This window comes from Melopsittacus undulatus, chromosome 5, assembly GCF_012275295.1.
Source record: "Melopsittacus undulatus isolate bMelUnd1 chromosome 5, bMelUnd1.mat.Z, whole genome shotgun sequence".
Classification (NCBI taxonomy): domain Eukaryota; kingdom Metazoa; phylum Chordata; class Aves; order Psittaciformes; family Psittaculidae; genus Melopsittacus; species Melopsittacus undulatus.
The window spans coordinates 43727839-43749315 of NC_047531.1; the positions used below are offsets into that span (position 1 = coordinate 43727839).

Consider the following 21477-nt stretch of genomic DNA (forward strand, 5'->3'; position numbering starts at 1 on the left):
GTTTATAGCATGAAGTTTACAATTGTTTCAACAAGAATTAAATGCTTATTTCATTTACCACACGTAGTTATGTTCCCTTAAATTTGGGGTTGTGTTATACTGTGTTATACTTAACAAGTACTGTGCTGCTGAAAAGACTGAGTTGAAAGAAAGTATAAATCCTGAATGTTAACTTCGACATCAGATTCTCTTTACTTGAATCTTTGTTAAGAGAGAAATCTTAAAACATTTTTCTAGTGGTGCTGACACTGATGTTTGTGATAAAGAGAAGCTGAGTAATTATTAGTTCAGCTGGTTAGTCTTTGGAATATAAAGGGTTTTACAAAACTGTGAAGCTCATTGCCTTTAGCTCTCTTCAGCAACTTCTCTTGCCTTTATGCTGGGATATCATTTTGTGACTGACTCAAAGAGGGAGGAAAAGGATTTGAAGAAAACCTGAAAGATAGACGAAAACCATAATATTTTATGGGTGAAAGAATTAATGATTACTGTTGAATCAGCAAAGGGAAGCGCTGGAATAACTGATTTGAGTGGAGTGATTAGGGGAATAACCTCACCTTTACTATTGTAATACAAATATAATGGGTATGCTTAACTCTATTCCTTGATTTTATCCTTGTGTGCCTGTTATGTGCTATTCAGCAACCCTTTAAAAATAAACCATTTACTTACAGAAACTGGAATTTTAAGAAGCTAATGAAAGAGATTTAATGCTGTAAATGTGAAAATTAGTGCTTGTGTGATGGGAAGTTTGAATTTTTCTGCTATCTGTGAGAAATAAGATTTGGATCTGCAAACAGTAAAATTTCTGCTGGCTCACATAGTAACAGTCAGATGTTGTGTTGCGAAATTCTGTTTGTGAAATAATTTAGCTCTTTCCCTCTTATCCACCAAGGCATGTGACATGTAATTATATATAAATCACACTTTAAAGGAAAATGTCTACTTAGTTTTCAGCCTCATATTTATCTAGTTTTAACTGGCCTGCCTTCTCTAATGTTTGCATTCTCCACTGGTCAAATTCCCTTTAAATAACAGAGGTTTTCCAAATGTTTAGTATTAATCACCTGCTGTTTGCCAGCAAGGACAAAACTAATCCAGCTAATTAAAATGTTTTTCTTACTGAACTCATCTGAGAATATGTCACATTCTTTTTAGTTCAGTGATGAGAAGAAACTGATGAGCTCTCACCAGAATCTGCAGGACATTACAGAAGATCAGCTTAGCTTAGCATCTATCCATTACATGCGGTCCCACTACCAAGAAGCTATTGATATCTACAAACGCATTCTTCTTGATAATCGGTGGGCACCTTTCCTCTGAACCTTACTGAAATTTCTCTGATGCTGTTGGTATTTGAATTCTATCTAGCTGCTTGGTTTCTGAAAGTAGGAAATTTTCCCAGTCCTTTCCTACCACAAAATGCGCACAAGTTGCAAACCTCTCAATTTTGTTCATTGCAAAGCATTATTGAAAAATTCATGTTTTAATAAAGTCTGCTCTCTTTTGCTTTCTTAAGTGATATTTTTTTATAATTAATTCTGAGATTTTTTTTTTTCATTTTGTTACTTACTTCTGAGATGATATATGGTTATGTACCTGCTTCTTCTTTTTCTTCCCCATCCCCCACCCCGTGATGGCCAGTCTGGTGACCCTTGTTTGTGGTTACTGACTTCTTCACCTCTTAGCCTTTCTAAGAAGGGTTCAGTTCTTAGTTTTTATGTAGAGAGTTCCTTGTATTTCTTCAAGTCTGAAATTCTTTCAGTTTTTATTTAGCATAGAATCATAGAATGGTTTGGGATGGAAAGGACCTTAAAATCATCTAGTTCCAACCCCCCTGCCATGAGCAGGGACACCTCACACTAGACCATGTGGCCCAAGGCTCTGTCCCACCTGGCCTTGAACACTGCCAGGGATGGAGCATTTACCACTTTTTTTGGGCAACCTGTTCCAGTACCTCACCATCCTCACAGTAAAGAACCTCCTTATATCTAACCTGAACTTCCTCAGTTTAAATTTGAACTCATTACCCCTTTTCCTGCTATGACACTTGCTGATCTTTTTCCTATCATATTCTGCAAGTTTTTAATTTGGAATTTAACAAGTAGCAAATTGAATTCTCAAGTGGCTAAAATAATTTTTTTTAGTAAAATAGGAACTGCTGTCCCAGGAGACATAGTTATCTTTTTTTCCATTTGAATGCTTTAGAGAAGTCCATGATAATGTGTGTATATATGTCGTGTAATGCTCAGGGAAGAGAATTTTTAACTTCCAAGACCCATAGAAAGAAACACTCAAAGCTAAATGGGTAACCTTCACAACAGCTACACTTTTATTGTTTCCACAAATGCATGTCTATCTTCGTGTCTAGTTCTTCTGGCTTGATAGCTTGTAATGGCAAGGATTTTTTGAAATAATTGTACTTGATATAAGATAATAAGATCCATTAAAATATGTTCAAACTTCTATATGCATATTAAATGTATTTGCATAGAAAATCCTGTTCTGTCAGGCCAAATAGTGCTTATTTTCTGTGCATTTTCTTAGTGTAAAGTTGCCACCATTTCCCCAATTTGCAAACCAAAAGTTTTACAGGTAATTCTTCAAAGCTGGAGTAGCTGCCATTGAAAGCACTAATGCAAATCTGGATCTGTGCAATCTTAGCTGACAGAGCTCAAATAACTCTAAGCATTTCTCGGAAACCCCAGTTTAGGCTCTTCAGAAGGGTTAGGCAAGGAAAAAGAGGTGGTGGGGTTGCATTGTATGTCAGAGAGTGCATTGACAACCTTGAACTCGATGTGGTGAGTGAGAAGGCTGAACATTTATGAGTGAAGATCAGGGAGAAGGCTAACCAAGCTGATATCCTCATAGGAGTTTGTTATAGACCACCCAGCAAGGATGAAGCTACAGATTAAGTGTTCTTCAAACAACTGGGAGAAGTTTCACGATCACTTGCCCTTGTTCTCATGGGGACTTCAACCTGCCAGATGTTTGCTGGAAGTACAACACAGCAGAGAAGAAACAATTCAGGAGGTTCTTGGGGAGTGTGGAAGATAACTTCCTAATCCAGCTGGTTACTGAGCCAACTAGGGGAGATGCCTGGCTGGATTTGCTGTTCACTAACAGAGAAGGACTGGTGGGTGATGTGATGGTTAGAGGCAAAGTGATCAAGAAATGACTGAATTTTCAATCCTTGGAGAAGTCAGAAAGAAGGTCAGCAGAACCTTCACCTTCAACTTCCAGAGGGCTGACTGGCCTGTTTAGGATGCTGGTTGGCAGAATCCTTTGGGAAACATTCCTGAAGGACAAAGGGGTCCACGAAGGCTGGATGCTCTTCAATAATGAAATCCTTAAGATGCGGAAGCACATGGTCCCTATGTCCTGAAAATCAAACGGATGGGGAAGAGACTAGCCTGGCTGAACAGGGAGATATTGCTGAAACTCAGGAAAGAAAATTTATCACCTGTTGAAGAAGGGACAGTTATCCCATGAAAAGTATAAGGATATGGTTAGGTTATGTAGAGAAAAAGTTAGAAAGTTGAAAAAAGCACAGGTGGAGCTAAATCTGGCCACTGCCATAAAAGATAACACATGGCCTGGATAGGTGGGTTCTTTGCTGGGCTGGAAACTGGCTGGATGGTCGAGCCCAAAGAGTGGTGGTAAATGGCATCACATCTATTTGGTGGCCGGTCACTAGTGGTGTCCCTCAGGGCTCAATGTTAGGGCCAGCGTTGTTTAATATCTTCATTGATAATCTTGATGAGGGGATCAAGGGTGCCCTCAGTAAATTGTGGATGACACTAGGTTGGGTGGGAATGTTGATTGGCTGAAGGATAGGAAGGCTCTGCAGAGGGATCTGGACAGGCTGGATTGATGGGCTGTGGCCAGTGATATGAAGTTCAACAAGGCAAAGTGCTGTGTCCTGCACTTGGGCCACAACAATCTCATGCAATGATCCAGGCTTGGGGAAGAGTGGCTCAAAAGCTGCTCATGGAAAAGGACCTGGGGTGCCGGTTGATGGCTGCTGAACATGAGCCAGCTTGTGCCTAGGCAGCCAAGAAGGCCAACAGCATCAGAAATAGTGTGGCCAACAGGGCCAGGCCAGTGATCATCCCTCTGTACTCTACACTGGTGAGGCCACACCTAGAATCCTATTCCGTTCCTATATCTCGAATTTGGTTCCAGGCTCCTCACTACAAAAAAGACATTGAAGTGGTGGATCCAGTCTAGAGACGGGCAACAAAGGTGGTGAAGGGTCTGGAGAATAAGTCTTTAGAGGAACAGCTGAGAGAACTGGATTTGTTTAGTGTGTAGAAGAGAAGGCTCAGGGGTGACCTTGTCACTCTCTAAAACTAAATGAAAGGAGGTTGTAGTGAGGTGGGGGTTGGTCTCTTCACCCAAGTAACAAGCTAATGGACAAGAGGAAATGGCCTAAAGCCGAGGGTAGGCTTAGACTGGATATTAGGAAAAGATTCTTCACAGAGAGGGTGGTCAGGCATTGGAACAGGCTGCCCAGGGAAGTGGTGGAATCACTATCCCTGGAAGTGTTCACAAACCATGTAGATGAGGCCCTCAGTGGTATGGTTTAGTGGTGGTCTTGGCAGTCCTGGGTTAATGGTTGGACTTGACTTGATGATCTTAAGGGTCTTTTCCAACCTAGTTGATTTGGTGATTCTGTGATTTGACATGCTTGTAAAAGATGTATAGACATAGAATCATAGAATAGTTAGGGCTGGAAAGGACCTTAAGATCATCTAGTTCCAACCCCCCTGCCACGGGCAGGGACACGTCACACTAAATGTGAGAGCTTTATCACTGATTTTAATGTTCTGTAGTATAACTTTGTGGTGGAATTTAAATGTTCTCTTTAATCTTCTTTCCCACAGGGAATACCTGGCCTTGAATGTATATGTGGCCCTATGCTATTACAAACTGGATTACTATGATGTATCACAGGAAGTGCTAGCTGTTTATCTTCAGCAAGTTCCTGACAGTACCATTGCTCTTAACCTTAAGGCTTGTAACCATTTCCGCCTTTACAATGGAAAGGCTGCTGAGGTATCTATTGAACAGCCCTTCAGTTCACTTTTATTTTAGTTCAAGATTCTGTACAGGGTTGTTGTTGTTTTGGTTTTTTTTCCTTGCCTGTCTTAATGAGTAATGTAGATATAGGTCTTTATTTTGTCGTGTTCTTCTCTTAGGAATGTCACCTCTGTCAGTTTTCCGGGTGTTAAGCCATCTGTCCGCATGTGTGCCCAGTAGTCTTAAACTTTTCCTACTTATGACCTTGTGTCTATATATATTACCCAATTACTAAAACATTACATAAAACTGTTAGGGCAAAAACCTTCCAGTAATCCAGGATTGCTGGAGATGTCTTTCTAGCAGGCTTGTCTGAAACTCCATTTATGCTTCTGTTAAAATTTTGGAATATATGTAATTCCAGGCAGAGCTCAAGAACTTGATAGAGAATGCTTCATCATCATTTGAGTTTGGCAAAGAGCTCATTAAGCACAATCTGGTAAGTAATGTATTTCTTGGACTTAATATGAACTACACTAATTTGTAGAGCTTTTCTTGATGATTCATAAAATGGAATATTTTAGGACTTGCAGACCCAACTGAACCTCTGCTGCCACGTAAATCCCACTTCAGACATCCTACCTATATAATCAGTGCGCCATCAAGTGTATTTTTTATCCATGGCATTTTTTCCTGTCAGTTTGAGAGTGTGTCAAGAAAATGATAATGCTGTTGTTTTTAACCTGGAAGGCATATTAAAATAATTTATGTCCTGTAATAACGCCTTTGCAAGATATTTTGTGGAACCCAGTCAGTAAGGACACTGTAGAAACAAGTCAGAATGCATGACCCTGAACTCTTAATACAAAAACAATGTGAGTGGAATTAAGATTAGTGGAATTAAGATAATTCAGAGAAAATGGTCTTCATGCTAAAAGTACTTAAGAAGCAGTTGTCAGGAAAAAGCTGCAATGTTCAGCACTGTGCTGTGTGTTCTGCAGTTAAAAGGTATCACCTGTTAATTTTCCCTTCAGTGATATTATTTGCTCATCAACCCCTAACAGTAGATTGCTTTTATTTAACAATGAGGAGTTGGTTGCTTTGTCATTTTTCAAGAGTAGTCACAGCAAGCTAACACTTTTTCCCCCAAGAGTTGAAACTGCTTTCCAACTGAGCTTTTGTAAGTCAACATTATTTTGAATTTCTGTCTTTTTGCCAGTGGTTTACTGAATAAGTATGTTAGATTCTGTTGGAGGTACTGTCATGTGGAACTGGAATGTAATTGACAGCTCCTAAACAATTTAGGATCCTGTTGCATTCTGAGTAAGTCCAGAGTTGTTAGCTGAATTTTTCCATATGAACACTTCATAAGCAAATTGTAATTCTGTATGTATTCCCCTACTCTTGTCTCAGACTATATTATTCTTTAAAATCTTTGATATATAATGTATCACTGCTTAGAGTTGCTAAAAGCTGGAATAAGTTATTATTTACTGATGAATTAAATACTTTATATTCTTCAAAATAAAGATTGTCACACAGCATAATTCTATAGTTATATTAAAATAGGGAATATGGTAATGTCAGTACCACTGCCCTTTCCCTATTGTTAATGTAGGAATTTAAGGATTAATTTCCTTGAATTAAGGGATCACAGACAAGGTTTAGATAACACAGTTATCAAGATGCTGCTTTTCTCTGCAGGTGGTGTTCCGAGGAGGAGAAGGGGCTTTGCAGGTCCTGCCTCCTCTGGTTGATGTTATTCCTGAGGCAAGACTGAATCTTGTGATTTACTATCTCCGGCAAGGTAAAAACCACTTTCCTCTGGCTCTTCCATAGCTTCAGGGATGACATTAATTCATCTGATCTCAACTGACTATTCAGTTAAATGTTTTTTTTTTCTTTGTAGTGAAATGCAATTTATTTAATTTTCTGTTCCTCTGGAAAATAATGATCTAAGAGGTCCCATGGCTTGTAGAGAAGGGCTTTCATTGTGTGCAGTCAAATAAATCTACTTCAGCAGAGTATTGGAGGTTCTTGGGCTGCAGAAGATGGCAGTATTTTGTTGCCAAGATGACCATACATAATACTGATATTATTACCAATAATACTGTTAATAAAATCATAGAATCATAGAATAGTTAGGATTGGAAAGGACCTCAAGATCATCTAGTTCCAGCCCCCCTGCCATGGGCAGGGACACCTCACACTAAACCATATCACCCAAGGCTTCATCCAACCTGGTCTTGAACACTGCCAGGGATGGAGCATTCACTACCTCCCTGGACAACCCATTCCAGTGCGTCACCACCCTAACAGTAAAGAATTTCTTCCTTATATCCAGTCTAAACCTCTGCTGTTTAAGTTTCAACCCGTTGCCCCTTGTCCTATCACTACAGTCCCTAATGAGTAGTCCCTCACCAGCATCCCTGTAGGCCCCCTTCAGATACTGGAAGGCTGCTATGAGGTCTCCACGCAGCCTTCTCTTCTCCAGGCTGAACAGCCCCAACTTTCTCAGCCTGTCTTCATATGGGAGGTGCTCCAGTCCCCTGATCATCCTCATGGCCCTCCTCTGGACTTGTTCTAACAGTTCCATGTCCTTTTTATGTTGGGGGCACCAGAACTGAACACAATACTCCAAGTGAGGTCTCATGAGAGCAGAGTAGAGGAGCAGGATCACCTCCTTTGACCTGCTGGTCACACTCCTTTTGATGCAGCCCAGAATATGGTTGGCTTTCTGGGCTGTGAGTGCACACTGCTGGCTCATGTTCATTTTCTCATTGACCAACACCCCCAAGTCCTTCTCTGCAGGACTACCATGAATTTCCTTTTTGCCCAACCTGTAGCTGTGCCTGGGATTGCTCTGACCCAGGTGTAGGACCTTGCACTTGGCATGGTTAAACTTCATGAGGTTGGCATCAGCCCACCTCACGAGTGTGTCAAGATCCCTCTGAATGGCATTCCTTCCCTCTAGCGTATCAACAGAACCACACAGCTTGGTGTCATCGGCAATCTTGCTGAGGGCACACTCGATTCCACTGTCCATGTCAGCAACAAAAATATTAAACAAGACCGGTCCCTACACCGATCCCTGAGGGACACCACTCATTACTGGTCTCCAGCCAGACATTGAACCGTTGACCACAACTCTTTGAGTGCAACCATAAAACTATGTTTCAAATTAAGTTCTACTTACACAGAAGTACATCTTCTGCATCACTTAAGAATCAGCCTTGTTTACAAATTTGCTGTCAACCTAGCAATAATTTTCATTCGTTAGTTTCTGTTCTTCACTCTGGTGTACAAATGACTTGCATACTGACAGAGGAGCCAGTACAGCTGTTTCTCCAAAAATTAAAGGTTTCTGATAAGGGTAGGATTGTGTTACAACATGCTCTGAGCTGGACTGACTGAAGCACAAACATCCATCCTGGTTTTTTTTCAGCTCTTTGAGGTAGTGACTTTTAGCAGGGTTTGGGTGCTGTTGGAGCCTGAAGAGCATAATTCTGTGCTGATGATCTACATTAATGAAAATTAAGGCTGCTGGTTTGTTTTTTGGTTTTTTGTTTTTTTTCCTCCTGTTGGTTAATGGTGAACTGAGTTAGCCAAAATTAACAAAAAAAAAATAACCCTATTTTTAATTAAAAAAAAATTCTTCTGGCTAGTCTAGTACCTCATGCTGGCTTACTACATGACTGCTCAAGGGGATGGGTACATAAGCAGAGGGGCTGGATGGGAGCCCTGCATCTCCAATGTATATTGCCTGCAGTCACGCTACAGTACTGTCCCCACTGTGTATGGATGGTATGTATTAACAAAAAATAGTTTTGCTTGATGAGGCCGGTACAATGCTGTATTAACAAAATTTTGCCAATAAAAGGGGCATCTTCACTAGGTTGGTTTACGAAGCTGACCATAGTGCCAACATCTTTTTTGATTTAGGTGTTTAAGATCTTTTCAGTTTGTTTATTTCTTGGGTGGAAGGAAGTTTTTCATTGAATGTAAAATTTACATTTAAACTTCTATACTAGTAGTGCTTTTTCCTTGTTAGAATTAGGATCAGGTAAGAGCTGCTAGATAGATTTTGAAATATTGACAAGGAAGAGATGAGGTTTATCTCCAGATTCATGTTACCCTATCCTCCTTAAGGGGTAAATAAATATGAGAAAAGACAAGAAGATGATGGATTTATTATCTTGACCTTGTACCATTGAGAAGGCAGCCATTGGATAATGAACAAGGGGAGCAAGTCATTTCTACTAGGAAATTTGTAGTAATAAAGAAGCTATTACACACTTCATGTTTGTTGAGTTCTAGAAAACCATCACCATTGTGATATAAATTCACAGTGATTTATAGTTATCTTTGTCCTCCTGTCTGACTGCTTTATTTCTTAGTCTATGACTATTAGGGAATGTTGTAGAGGACGAGTGACTTGTTCTAATACAGTGTGCTATGGGTTGTTATGCATTCTAATGCCTGGTATTTCAGATGATGTGCAGGAGGCTTATAACCTGATGAAGGACCTGGAACCTACAGCTCCACAGGTAATTGGAAACTAATGTCATGGTACAAAAAGACAGAGCTTATAAATGGATATGAAATCCGCCACATACAAAACTGGTACCCTGAGGCCAGCTTGTCCCATTCCCACTCTTAAAACTCTTGTGTTTTGCATCTTTATCAACAATAGACTTAATGTACATGCATAAATTATATATGTGCATATATGAATACTTAGGATGTTTTTTACTGTACCTCTTGGGACTAGCTAAGAATACAGCTCTGTTGTATAGAATTAATTCTGGAGAGCTGACCATTAGTACATAGATGAAGGCCCTCTTCCAATTATAGCTGCTTGTCACTTCTGCCCTGGTGATGATTACCATCCCTCAGATCTGCTAGCTTAGATGCTTATGTGGATTGTTCTGAAGCCGTTTCTGTAAAAATTAGCTAGATTAGATTAAATGGTTTAAATAACAGGTCTTTTCTAATCCCATCTCACTTTGGCTGCAATGAGTGAGAAGTGCAGTGTCCCTTGGCTGCTACTGTAATTTTGTTTTGTGGCTGTTCCAACATCCTTAGTCTCTGATTTATTCCTCTTTGCAGTTTATTTTCCAAAGGTCACATAGCTGGGCATGAAAGGGACCTTTCATGAGTCTGTGTGAGGATTAGATGGAGGGAGGGGAAAGGAATACCTCTGGAGCACAGATCTGGTGATTCTGTGCTAAGGAGTGTCTTCTGCTGTTGCTTCCCACTTCTTGCATTTTTCAGTATAGCACGACTTACTTGAACCGTTTTCGACATCTATTGGTCCTTTAGCCTCTGTTTCTGATATATGTGCCTAATACACATAACAGTGTCATGCTTGGTCACATTTTGAAACAAGAATCTTTGTGGGTTTTTTCTCCCCATTTTCTCACGCTTGGAAGGAGCTCCCCGCAAAGTCTTGCAAAACTATTTGTATATCCTTCTTCAGGTCTTCTCACATTTCTTGTTTGTCATGATACCTATAGGGTAACAATTTGGCATCTGTAAGAGAGTTGGTAAGAGTGCTAAAATTATTATTTAGCATGCTGGCTATTACTCTCAGATTATTTCTTTGCACTCCATTGTTGGTCTATGTAGGTGTTTCTCTTTCTCCATGTGTATATCTGTGGCAGTGATGGCCAGATTTATCAAAAGCACCTATTAAAGCATGTTTATAGAAATACTTCTTAATTAAAAGATTTTGGTAAGACAAATGAGTCAGTTACATGCTGAGAAAATCTGGTTTAGAGAAGAATTAAACTATAGTTGTATCTCAGAATAGAGATTACAGGGTACTCTAGTCCTGTTCCTAATTTCAGTAGAGTAATAAAATGACCACAGAGCACAAACCGAGTGACATTTTTGCTCTGATGAAAAATGCAATGCATTTTGGAGCAAGGATGTTAGTGGTTATACTTAACCAATATGCATACTTGATGTGAGATCTGTGCCCTAGCATAACAATATAGCACTTACTATTCTTGGTTATATGATTGTGAAGAAAGTATGATAGTATGTTATGGTGTTCCTTCTGGTGCATTGTCTTTGAGCATAAGACTTACCAGAAACCACATTACACCTTTGCATCCCACATACTTAACAGAAGTGACTAACTAGTGAGTAGAATGCATTTCTGGGGGGTAACTTTGTCCTGCTGTGCTGAAGCACTATCATAGTATCATATTAACCAGCTACCTATTAAACTGATTTGGGATAGAGTTGAATTTAGGATGAAAATATGTACATATAGGTGGCTCTTACTCGTCTCCTGAAATCTTCACTTTGTCCTCTCTAATGCTTTTAACTCTTTCTTTTTTTTCCCCCCCAGGAGTACATCCTCAAAGGAGTGGTAAATGCAGCAGTTGGACAAGAAATGGGCTTGGTAAGTGAAGACCATGAGATTCTCCAACTTCTCCAAAAGCAGAATATGAACAGATCTGTAGGGACTGAAATGGAGTAAAAGAGCCAGTCATTTAATTGCAGGATCTTTGAGTCTCTTCTTCTGTATAATACTCAATCTAGAATGAGTGAAATGCAAATCTGTGTTGCTAGTCCTGATAATAAATCAAGATGAATTTGACTTTTCTGTCCTGCTTCCAAAAGGCCTGTTTGCCTTCTAGGCATGTGTAGTGGTACATCCCCATCCATTCCTCAGAGTGTATTTTCACTGTGTATTGGAGCATCAGCTCTGGAACTCATGTTGGTGGGGTTTTTTTTGTCTCCCAGAGAGATCATCTGAAAATTGCTCAACAGTTTTTCCAGTTGGTGGGTGAATCAGCCAGCGAATGTGGTATGTTTGAAATGTTCTTTCTCCATTATGTAATCCTTCTTACAGTTTCCAAATATATACCAACATATCTCTGTCTAACTGCTGACTGTTAGTATGGCACTTGCTAGTTATTTTGTTGCTATAGTGTGAGTAACAGTCTAACATATATTTGGAAACAAATTTGCAAGCTTAAATTAGCAGTCTCAATTGATTCTAAGCCTTACTACATTATTTTGGCTGGAAAAGAGGCTATACTGTAAGCTGCTAGTCTTCACTGATAGATTGTGGCAGTTTGCCTTTGACTAATAATCCCCATTACAGAAAGAGAAGACAATAGCATAATTAGAGGAAGTGTGTGGCTGAAACCTCACAGGTACAAATTTAGGACTGATAGCGAATGCCTATTGAGTTCATAGAGTTCTAGCACTGAGGGTGCCCTGGAACTGAGGATGATAAAAATGTAAAGAAGAATTGGACTACAGAGAGAAATGGAGGCTCTGTGACTAACTATGGTGGAATTGAAAAAACAAAAAAGCAAAAACAAAACTTAACAATAAAATCAGTGTATTTTCAATATTTACTTAGTCAGTAATATACCAAAATAAGACCTTGTTTTCCCTTCTCCCTACCAAAGTAAAGCCAAAATCCCAAATAAAAATACAGTAGTTGGAACATAGAAATTCAGTCAAAATGGTGCTTCGATTGTAGGCATTGTTACTAGAACTGTTTCTTTAGGTGGATAACTTAAGCATGTTTATGATGCAGAGAGCTTATAGTCCTCAGAGACAGAACACTGTCTCCTGTGTCCATGGTGACTAAAGAGAAGGAGCTCAAGAGGCAGAGCAGCAGCACTGATGGAACTTTCAGAAATATTGTTGAGCCATTATGTTCCTTTTGCAGCCCTTATTCTGTCGAGATTAGGCAGCAGAGAGCTTCATGTTGGAAGGCTGGAAGTGACTCCGTAGATGAGGTTTTTCTAATGCATGCCTTTTGCATTGGGGCTTTCCCTTTGGAGTTGGGATCCAAGTTAACAGAAAGAAGCAATATGAACTGCAGTAGTGGAGAACTCAGTGGGCATATAACTAACAGGGTTTGTGATGTCAGTAAAGTCACAGCATGAGTGATAAAATGGTGGTAGACCTCTTAATGCCCATAACAGTCATGCAAGTGTCATGAGTGACTGTAGGACACATGGATAAAAATAATGTAGAGATAGTCTGAGAAGAGATACCCCAGAAAGATGTATAGTGAAGATGTAGCCCAAACACAAAATTGAAATTGTCAGGAAGATAGAAGACTTAATTTTATTGTGAAATATTTTTAAACCCATATATTAAACAAGATAGAGAGGCTGAGACTTGAGGTATGGTTGAGGGGAAGAGGAAAGAATAAAAGAACAGAAATGTAGTTCAATTAAGAAGGTGGGTTATTTGGGAAAAAGTGAGCCTATTAGAAGGATCGTTTCCAGCAAAAGGTAAATGGAAACATTGGTTTCCACTGCAAGCATCTTAGAGTCTTGGTACTTCCATGTAAAAACTGCTTTGTCATCTTTTTAGAAACCTGTGGGAAAAAGCTGACATACGGAAGTTCAAAGTAACTCCTCCTTTAAAGGTGAAATAGTGTGAGAGTTTTTATATCTTCAAATAAAGGACAGGTGGAGGTAAACAAACTGTAAACAGGAAATAGAAGAGGAATGCTCAATCCCTGGCAGTGTTCAAGGCAAGGTTGGATGAAGCCTTGGGTGATATGGTTTAGTGTGAGGTGTCCCTGCCCATGGCAGGGGGGTTGGAACTAGATGATCTTAAGGTCCTTTCCAACCCTAACTATTCTATGATTCTAAAACAGAGTTCACTTTAGATAGGACAAAACAAAAAGCAAACCCATGAAAACCAAATATGTGTTTTTAGGCAAATATTAGATGTTTTAAAAGAAGGTGAATAAAGTAGAGCGCCTGGGTTTAGAAGAGGAAGGTATAAACCTAAAATATTTTTAAATGTGATAGGAGGAAGGTGACGTAGAATATTCTTCCTATTTAATCTACAATGCGGCATTACTAAATAGATGATGCCAGTGGAGAAGTGGTTCTAAATGTTATAGAAACCTTCTCTCAGAGTAAAGTAAATATATTTTCTTTATCAGTAACAAGAAATGGTTTTAAATTACAAGCTCAAATAGGAGAGTTATCATATTAAAGCTAAATATTCACCAGCCAGCCAGGATGGGAACAGTGAGTGACATATTAAAGAGGTTAGAGATTTTATATAGAAGGATAATGAAATAATTGTTGGAGACTTCTATTCTTCCCATATTGCCATACTAAATGCAATGACATAGCATGATATAAAGAATTAATTTTTAAATGCTAAGTTTTCATCTTTCTTACAGGACACACAAGTGAGCAAGTAACTGTAGACCAATACAGAGATTATGTAGAACCTGATTAGAAATTTTATAATGACAATCCCATTCCGATACAGTGATCTGAGTATAATCAAATTCAAAATCCATGTGTTAGCAAATACCTAAAAAAAATCAGTACTAATTTCAAGAAAGGAAGCTACATAATAACCTTTCTCATTTCTAACAGAAATTTTTCATTGAAGTAGCAGTGAAAAGGATAAAATGCACCTGATTTGAACACTTGAAGGAACCTTTTGTTTCTTTAAAGAAAAGGCTTGTATTCATAATTAATGAGGTATAGGGGACAAATAATGACATTACTAGATTTGCCAATGGTACGAAATTACCCAATGAAGGAAAAATGAAAGCTTTCAGTATGATGAAAGCTGTGGAAGAATATCTGAGGCTGGGTAATAATATGCAAATTGAATTTAGCTTTGATAAATGCAAAGTAGTCCATGGTGGGGGCGGGACACCTTAAACTGTATTTGCAAAATTGCCAGAAAAGTTGAAGAGAATTTTAGGAATTGATGAGAAAAGAGAGAACAAAACAAAATAATTACTGTGTCATTGTATATCGATACGGTTTCCTTTCTTGGATACTGTCTGCAGTTCTAGTTCTTACATTTAAAAAAAAAAAAAGAAAGGATACAATAAAGACAGCAAGGATGATCAGAGAAAGAAGATGCATGGCCTGGAAAATAATGACTGGGTTTGGTTACATTCACAATACAGAACATTGTAAATGACAAGGAGAAGAGGAATAGAAAAGAATTATTTACTGTACCATACAAAAACCAAGGAGCATTGACATCATGCAAGACAATTAAAGAGCATGAACTGCTTTTTCAAATAACACAACTTTTTTGATACAGAATCTTGTGAGAATTAGAAGGTATTAAAAAGAAAACAAAAGGACAAGAAAAGCCCAGTGGCTGTTTAACACAATATTTCAGTGATGATTAGGAAGTCTTCAGTGCAGACTGTTGGAAGCTAGGAGAAACTTCAAAGGAAGTGGTATTACGTAGCACAGCATGTATTACATGTGAAATCAGAATACATTCTTTTGATACCTGTATTCTTATTCAGGAAGCTTCTGAACCAGATAGACTTTGGCTCTAATAGCATAATTTGTATGTTTTTATGTAACTTAGCATGTTAGCCACTATGTTGTATATTTGTGGTCATTTTTGTTCTGCTGCCTTTGTTTTGCTGGATTTAGAATTAAGAACAGATGAGAAAATGAACATAAGCTGGCTGCAGTGTGCGCTTACAGCCCAGAAAGCCAACCGTATTCTGGGCTGCCTCAAAAGAAGCGTGACTAGCAGGTCAAAGGAGGTGATCCTGCTCCTCTACTCTGCTCTTGTGAGACCTCACTTGGAGTATTGTGTTCAGTTCTGGTGCCCCCAACATAAAAAGGACATGGAACTGTTAGAACAAGTCCAGAGGAGGGCCACGAGGATGATCAGGGGACTGGAGCACCTCCCATATGAAGACAGGCTGAGAAAGTTGGGGCTCTTCAGCCTGGAGAAGAGAAGGCTGCATGGAGACCTCATAGCAGCCTTCCAGTATCTGAAGGGGGCCTACAGGGATGCTGGTGAGGGACTCTTCATTAGGGACTGTAGTGATAAAACAAAGGGTAATGGGTTGAAACTTAAACAGCAGAGGTTTAGATTGGGTATAAGGAAGAAATTCTTTACTGTAAGGGTGGTGACGCACTGGAATGGGTTGTCCAGGGAGGTAGTGAATGCTCCATCCCTGGCAGTGTTCAAAACCAGGTTGGATGAAGCCTTGGGTGATATGGTTTAGTGTGAGGTGTCCCTGCCCATGGCAGGGGGGTTGGAACTAGATGATCTTGAGGTCCTTTCCAACCCTAACTATTCTATGATTCTAACAGAATTCTTGCTGTTTGTATACTTGGGGTTTTGCTAAATAGCCAGCCCTGCTCCTGCTATTCAAGCATGTAAGTCATGCTTCAACACTTCCCACTGGGCCACCACCAGATTGTCTGTTTAAGATCTTTATCAAGTCACTTAGCTGCTTTGTTACAAAAGCAGGTTGTGTTCACTAAAGTGAGTAAATCCTTTGCTCACAACTGTGTCTACAGGGCTCCTGATTTTAATGTGGATTATCAAAAATTAATGGACTAAAATGACAAGGTGGAATATTTTTTCATGACAAATTTCCTTCTGACTTGCTCTTATTAACTGTAGTAATCCTATGACTTCATTGAGAAAAAAGCAACATCAGAGAGTTTAGGAAGAATACAGTGTAATGTGTTTCTACATGTACACATTTCATCTCATGTTGAAAGTTATGTACTCTAGGAGGATTAGGAACATCCAAACAAAACAAAAAAAACAACCCCAAAATCCCTCAAATCAGGAAGCACTTACAGTGTAAGAGTCTATACTCTCCCTCTAGCAGCAATAAATAACACCCAGAACAGAAGCTTGGTTTCCTGCTTTGGGTTGGTTTTTTTTAAGCTTATTAAAAATTCTTAATCCCAATGACATGAAATAGAACTGGCACTACAAAGGAGGATATAACTAGTTTTTTATAGTTAATTCTGATGCTCTTCTCCCAGTCTCAACTGGGTGGAAAATTAAGCAGACCGGATTTCTGAGATATGTTAAGGATGAAATAGGGCAAGAGGGACATTACTGAAAGTAAATTAACATCAACATTTCCATTAAGTGCAGTGTATCTTGGTGCTTAACATCAGTCTTATAAACTATTCTAAAAACACTGGAAGGAAAATGGAGGAAAGCACTCCTTTCCGTGTTACTGTTCCTCTTTTAGGACTAACCGAGGTGTATCTGGTGTTGGGTGGGAGGAATGAAACTCTTCTTCTGGACTTTGTGCAGTCTTTTCTTCAAGGTGTTCTTAGGTCACCTGAAGAAATTTTTCAAAATGAGAACTTTTTTCTCTTCCTGCATGAGTCACATGGGATGAACTAGGACTATAAAATTCTAGGGGTTTTGCCAGTAGTTTTTGCTGAGATGTGTGAGATTTACAGATGTTTTACTTGTTTTTTTAATGAAATCTTTCACTGTGATAATGATCATTTGACATCATGAAGTAGTAGTGATTTGACATCACTTGCATTTGTGTCTTCCTAGCTGTTGCCTGGGTTCATCCAACAAAGTGAAGTGCAGGGTCCTACACCTGGGTCTGGGCAATCCCAGGCACAGCCACAGGTTGGGCAGAGAAGTGACTCAGAGTAGCCCTGTAGAGAAGGACTTGACCGACATTGACATGACAGTCAATGAAAAACTGAACATGAGCTGGCAGTGTGTGCTCTCAGGCCAGAAACCACCCATGTCGTAGGCTACATGACAAGGAGCATGACCAGCAGGTTGGAAGGAGGTGATCTGACTTTTACATTCTGCTCTCATAAGACCTCAGAGTATTGTGTGCAGTTCTAGTGTCCTCAACTTAAGGACATGGAACTGTTGGAGCAAGTTCAGAGGAGGGCCGCAAGGATGATCAGGGGACTGGAGCACCTCCTATATGAAGACAGGCTTAGAAAGTTGGGGCTGTTCAGCCTGGAGAAGAGAAGGCTGCGTGGAGACCTCATAGCAGCCTTCCAGTATCTGAAGGGGGCCTACAGGGATGCTGTAGAGGGGCTCTTCAGCAAGGACTGTAGGGACAGGACAAGGGGTAATGGGTTTAAACTTAAATAGGAGAAGCTCAGGTTAAATATAAGGAAGCAGTTCTTTACTGTGAGGGTGGTGAGGCACTGGAACAGGTTGCCCAAAGAAGTTATAAATGCTCCATCCCTGGAAGTGTTCAAGGCCAGGTTGGACAGAGCCTTGGGTGACATGGTTTAGTGTGAGATGTCCCTGCCCATGGCAGGGGGGTTGGAACTGGACGATCTTAAGGTCCTTTCCAACCCTCACCGTTCTATGATCCCTCTCTGACCAGTCTCTGCTGGTTGAGTCTGATTAAAATTAGTCCTAGTAAGCAGAATCTCTAAAAAATGTTTTAAAATAGTTTTCAAGTAACACAGCATGCAGTTTCAGGGTAGATGACAGCATAGTATGATGGCATAAAGATTACAATAATATAGTGGCAGCAAAGTTTACTGACACTTATTTGTACTGATATGCCTAATTTATTTCTGGCTTCACCACTTCTGAGCAATGTGGTAATCTCAAATGCATGGAAGTTAATTTTCATATTGTTTGTTTTCATTCAGTGTTTTTCCTGTGTCGTTTGTTTGTGGTTTGGTTTTTTTGTTGTTGTTTAATACCAGTATTTTCAGCGTATCAGGTTTACTTTCTTAATGCAACTAAAATTAAAATATATCGAACTTCTTTGTAGAGGATAACTGAAAAGCTTAATTTTAAAGGTTGCACTTGATGATCTGAATGGGCTTTTCCAACCTAGATGATTCTATGATTCTATGAAGAAAAAAAAAAGGCTAGCTAGGTTAGAATAACAAACTCAGGCTTCGTATGAAGAGTCCTAAGAGTGAGGATAACTCACAGTAAAATTATGCTACAGAAATTGTGTCATGGAGAAGGCCTGTTACTTAAACAGTTTGTAGAATTTGCTGTTGACTACAGTCTTGCAATAGTTATTGCATGCTGTAGAGAAAGTTGACAAGATGAACTAATAGTTTTTCTAACCTCTAGTATGGTCCTTTGCCTGAAAAGGCAAGCTATGCTATTTTTAGAAGTTAGTTGCTTTCACAGTTGCCAGCAACCTTGGCAGTGATTTCCATTACCATGTGACTTTTAAGTTCTACAGATTTGCATTTCTCTTTTGAATTTTAGATACCATTCCAGGAAGACAGTGCATGTCCTCCTACTTCTTTCTTCTTAAACAGTTTGGAAATGTCCTGATTTACCTCAACTCAGTCAAGGTTAGTATTATTTAGTACACTAATGCATGGAGTGAATACTAATGGAATTAGACTGTACTGTATGAGACACTGTAAACATAAAAAGATACAGAAACACAACAGTAAAACAAAACACAGGAACAAGTGAAATACAGGTGGTCGGGTACAGCAAAAGGTTCAAAATGTGAAGAAGCAGTTTTTAAGATAGCACTGTGCAGCATGATGGGCATGATGGTTTCCTCATACTTGCAATTTAACCATTACCAGGCTTTCTGGTGGCATCACAGAACATGAGGAAGATAATTATAGGAAGACAATGAAAAAATTGGGGTATTTATGGGGTGGGCAACATGGATAAAAGCCAGCGAACCAAACAAACAAATGTTTTCTCAAGACTTACCAAATAAGTGATGGAGATTATTGTCAATTGCCATACTGGGGACATAATTTTAATGAACAAGAGTGTGTAAGGAATATAGGACTCTGAAAGTAGTAATGCTTATATTTTACAGGGAAAGCAGCCACTGGACAGCTAAGATAGGGCATTACTACCAAAGCAGTAAGCTAAGAATATTATTTTTGCAGAAATAATCTGAGTGCTACCCTTCAGGCAATGTTGCATTTTTCAAAGTAAGAGAAGGTGTTTGCAGTTGTCATAATACAGCATTATCAGATTACCAATATTCAATGGATAAAATGGGTATAATTTACAGATACCCAGTCATAAGTCAGATGTGAGGAAGAGAGAGAGGCTGGAGTGTGATTATAGAGTTAGACAATTGGAGTTTTGTTCCAATTATTTGAAACTTGAGGTGTAAGAACTCTGTGTTTGGTAGGAAGAGGAACAAGTATCTAAAAAGAAATTACTAAGGAAATACATGTGATAAGCAAAATCACAATGTTCTAAGGTGGGTGAGATCTAAAGAAAAACATACCCTGGCAGTGTTCAAGGCCAGGTTGGACAGAGCCTTGGGTGACATGGTTTAGTGTGAGATGTCCCTGCCCATGGCAGGAGGGTTGGAACTAGATGATCTAAAGGTTCTTTCCAACCCTAACTATTCTGTAATTCTGTGTAGTGGTGGCAAAGGCATCTGGTGGGTGAAAAATGAAGGTGCCGTGTTTTTAAACTTTATCTGGAAAGACATCACTGGAGAAATCCCAAGTGGCTGTAGGCACTGGAATGGCTCCACTGTAGTGGAATGAAGACACACACTATCACCACCCCAAACTGGAGTGTGAGTGCAACTGAAGGAAAGGAGAGCTGGAACCTTAACAGTGAGATTTGTTTTGCCTAATATGAACCATCTAAAAGTCAGATTTCTAAGTTACAACCAATCATCTGGTCTCAGTCTGTAGCCAAGGGGGGCAGATGGTAATTTCCAGAGAATTCATCCTATGTATTTCTTACACGTACCTTAGAATGCAATGAGTCACCCCATAGAAATGCGTAGCTCTTGCCATTTCCTTTAAAAAGTTCTTAAACAACTAGTTCTAACCTGAAAAGTTTAAAGTTAAATGTGATTACTCACCACCTCCAAGGTATTTGGAAAAGCTTAGAAATGAGAGAGTATCATCTGGGGAAACAAATGGATTTGTCATTAATACTGGAAAGTAAGGCTAGTATTTGTAAAGAAAAGAGCCAGAAACAAACAAGACACTGAACAGAAATTAAGAGGGTGAAAGCAGGCAATGGAGTGAGCAGAGGATAGGTCAAAGTCATGAGGCAAGAGGATTTCTACAGGAAGGGGATTAGATGAGACAATTATGCATCTGTGAGGGTATAAAGGAAAGTGTCATAGGAAGGGTTGGAATGAAAATCTGAAGGTGTCATAGGAAGGGTTGGAAAGAAAATCTGAAGGGAAAAGGAAGAGCACAGAATACTTTGTGTTATTTTGTAAGATGTTAGTAAGAGCCTGTGCAGTGGAAGTATAGGTGAGGAATCGATTTAGTGTTTAAAAACTGTCAGGAGGGAGGCAGAAATAGTGACAGGTACAAGTATGCAAGCCTTCAATCCTGCTATATTTATCAACTAGAAGGAGCATTCGACCTTGTGAGATTCGGGAGAAACAATTTTATTCTGTGTGCATGGGAGAGGGGAAGGGTTATCTGACTACTTGTGCTTGGGTGTTTTGTTTTAAAAACTATTCTGAAAGCATGCAGAATGACTGTGACACATAACATACATATGTGGATCTCAGCTTTCAAGCTGGACCTGCCCACATATACACACCTTGGCATTAGTAATTTTGATTTGACCCATATTTAAGCAAAGATAATACTTCCTTGGTTTTCACAGTTTTAATGTAAATGCATTTATAAGGGTGAAACAAAATATTAAGCTAAGTAAAGAAAATTCAGTGTAAAAAAAGATTGATGCCTTTCATTGCACAGTGGTGTACTCATTTGA

At 39.3% G+C, this 21477-nt stretch overlaps 1 protein-coding gene across 1 annotated transcript in view; it reads left to right on the forward strand.

Moving 5' to 3' along the window:
• IFT56 (intraflagellar transport 56) overlaps positions 1 to 21477 on the forward strand; it is a 53560-nt gene that overhangs the window by 18750 nt on the left and 13333 nt on the right. The window contains exons 7-14 of the mRNA XM_013129377.3: positions 1159 to 1304; positions 4887 to 5058; positions 5447 to 5521; positions 6727 to 6829; positions 9514 to 9569; positions 11381 to 11434; positions 11779 to 11842; positions 19003 to 19091. Coding sequence (XP_012984831.3) covers positions 1159 to 1304; positions 4887 to 5058; positions 5447 to 5521; positions 6727 to 6829; positions 9514 to 9569; positions 11381 to 11434; positions 11779 to 11842; positions 19003 to 19091 — 759 coding nt within the window. The remainder of the gene's footprint in view (positions 1 to 1158; positions 1305 to 4886; positions 5059 to 5446; positions 5522 to 6726; positions 6830 to 9513; positions 9570 to 11380; positions 11435 to 11778; positions 11843 to 19002; positions 19092 to 21477) is intronic.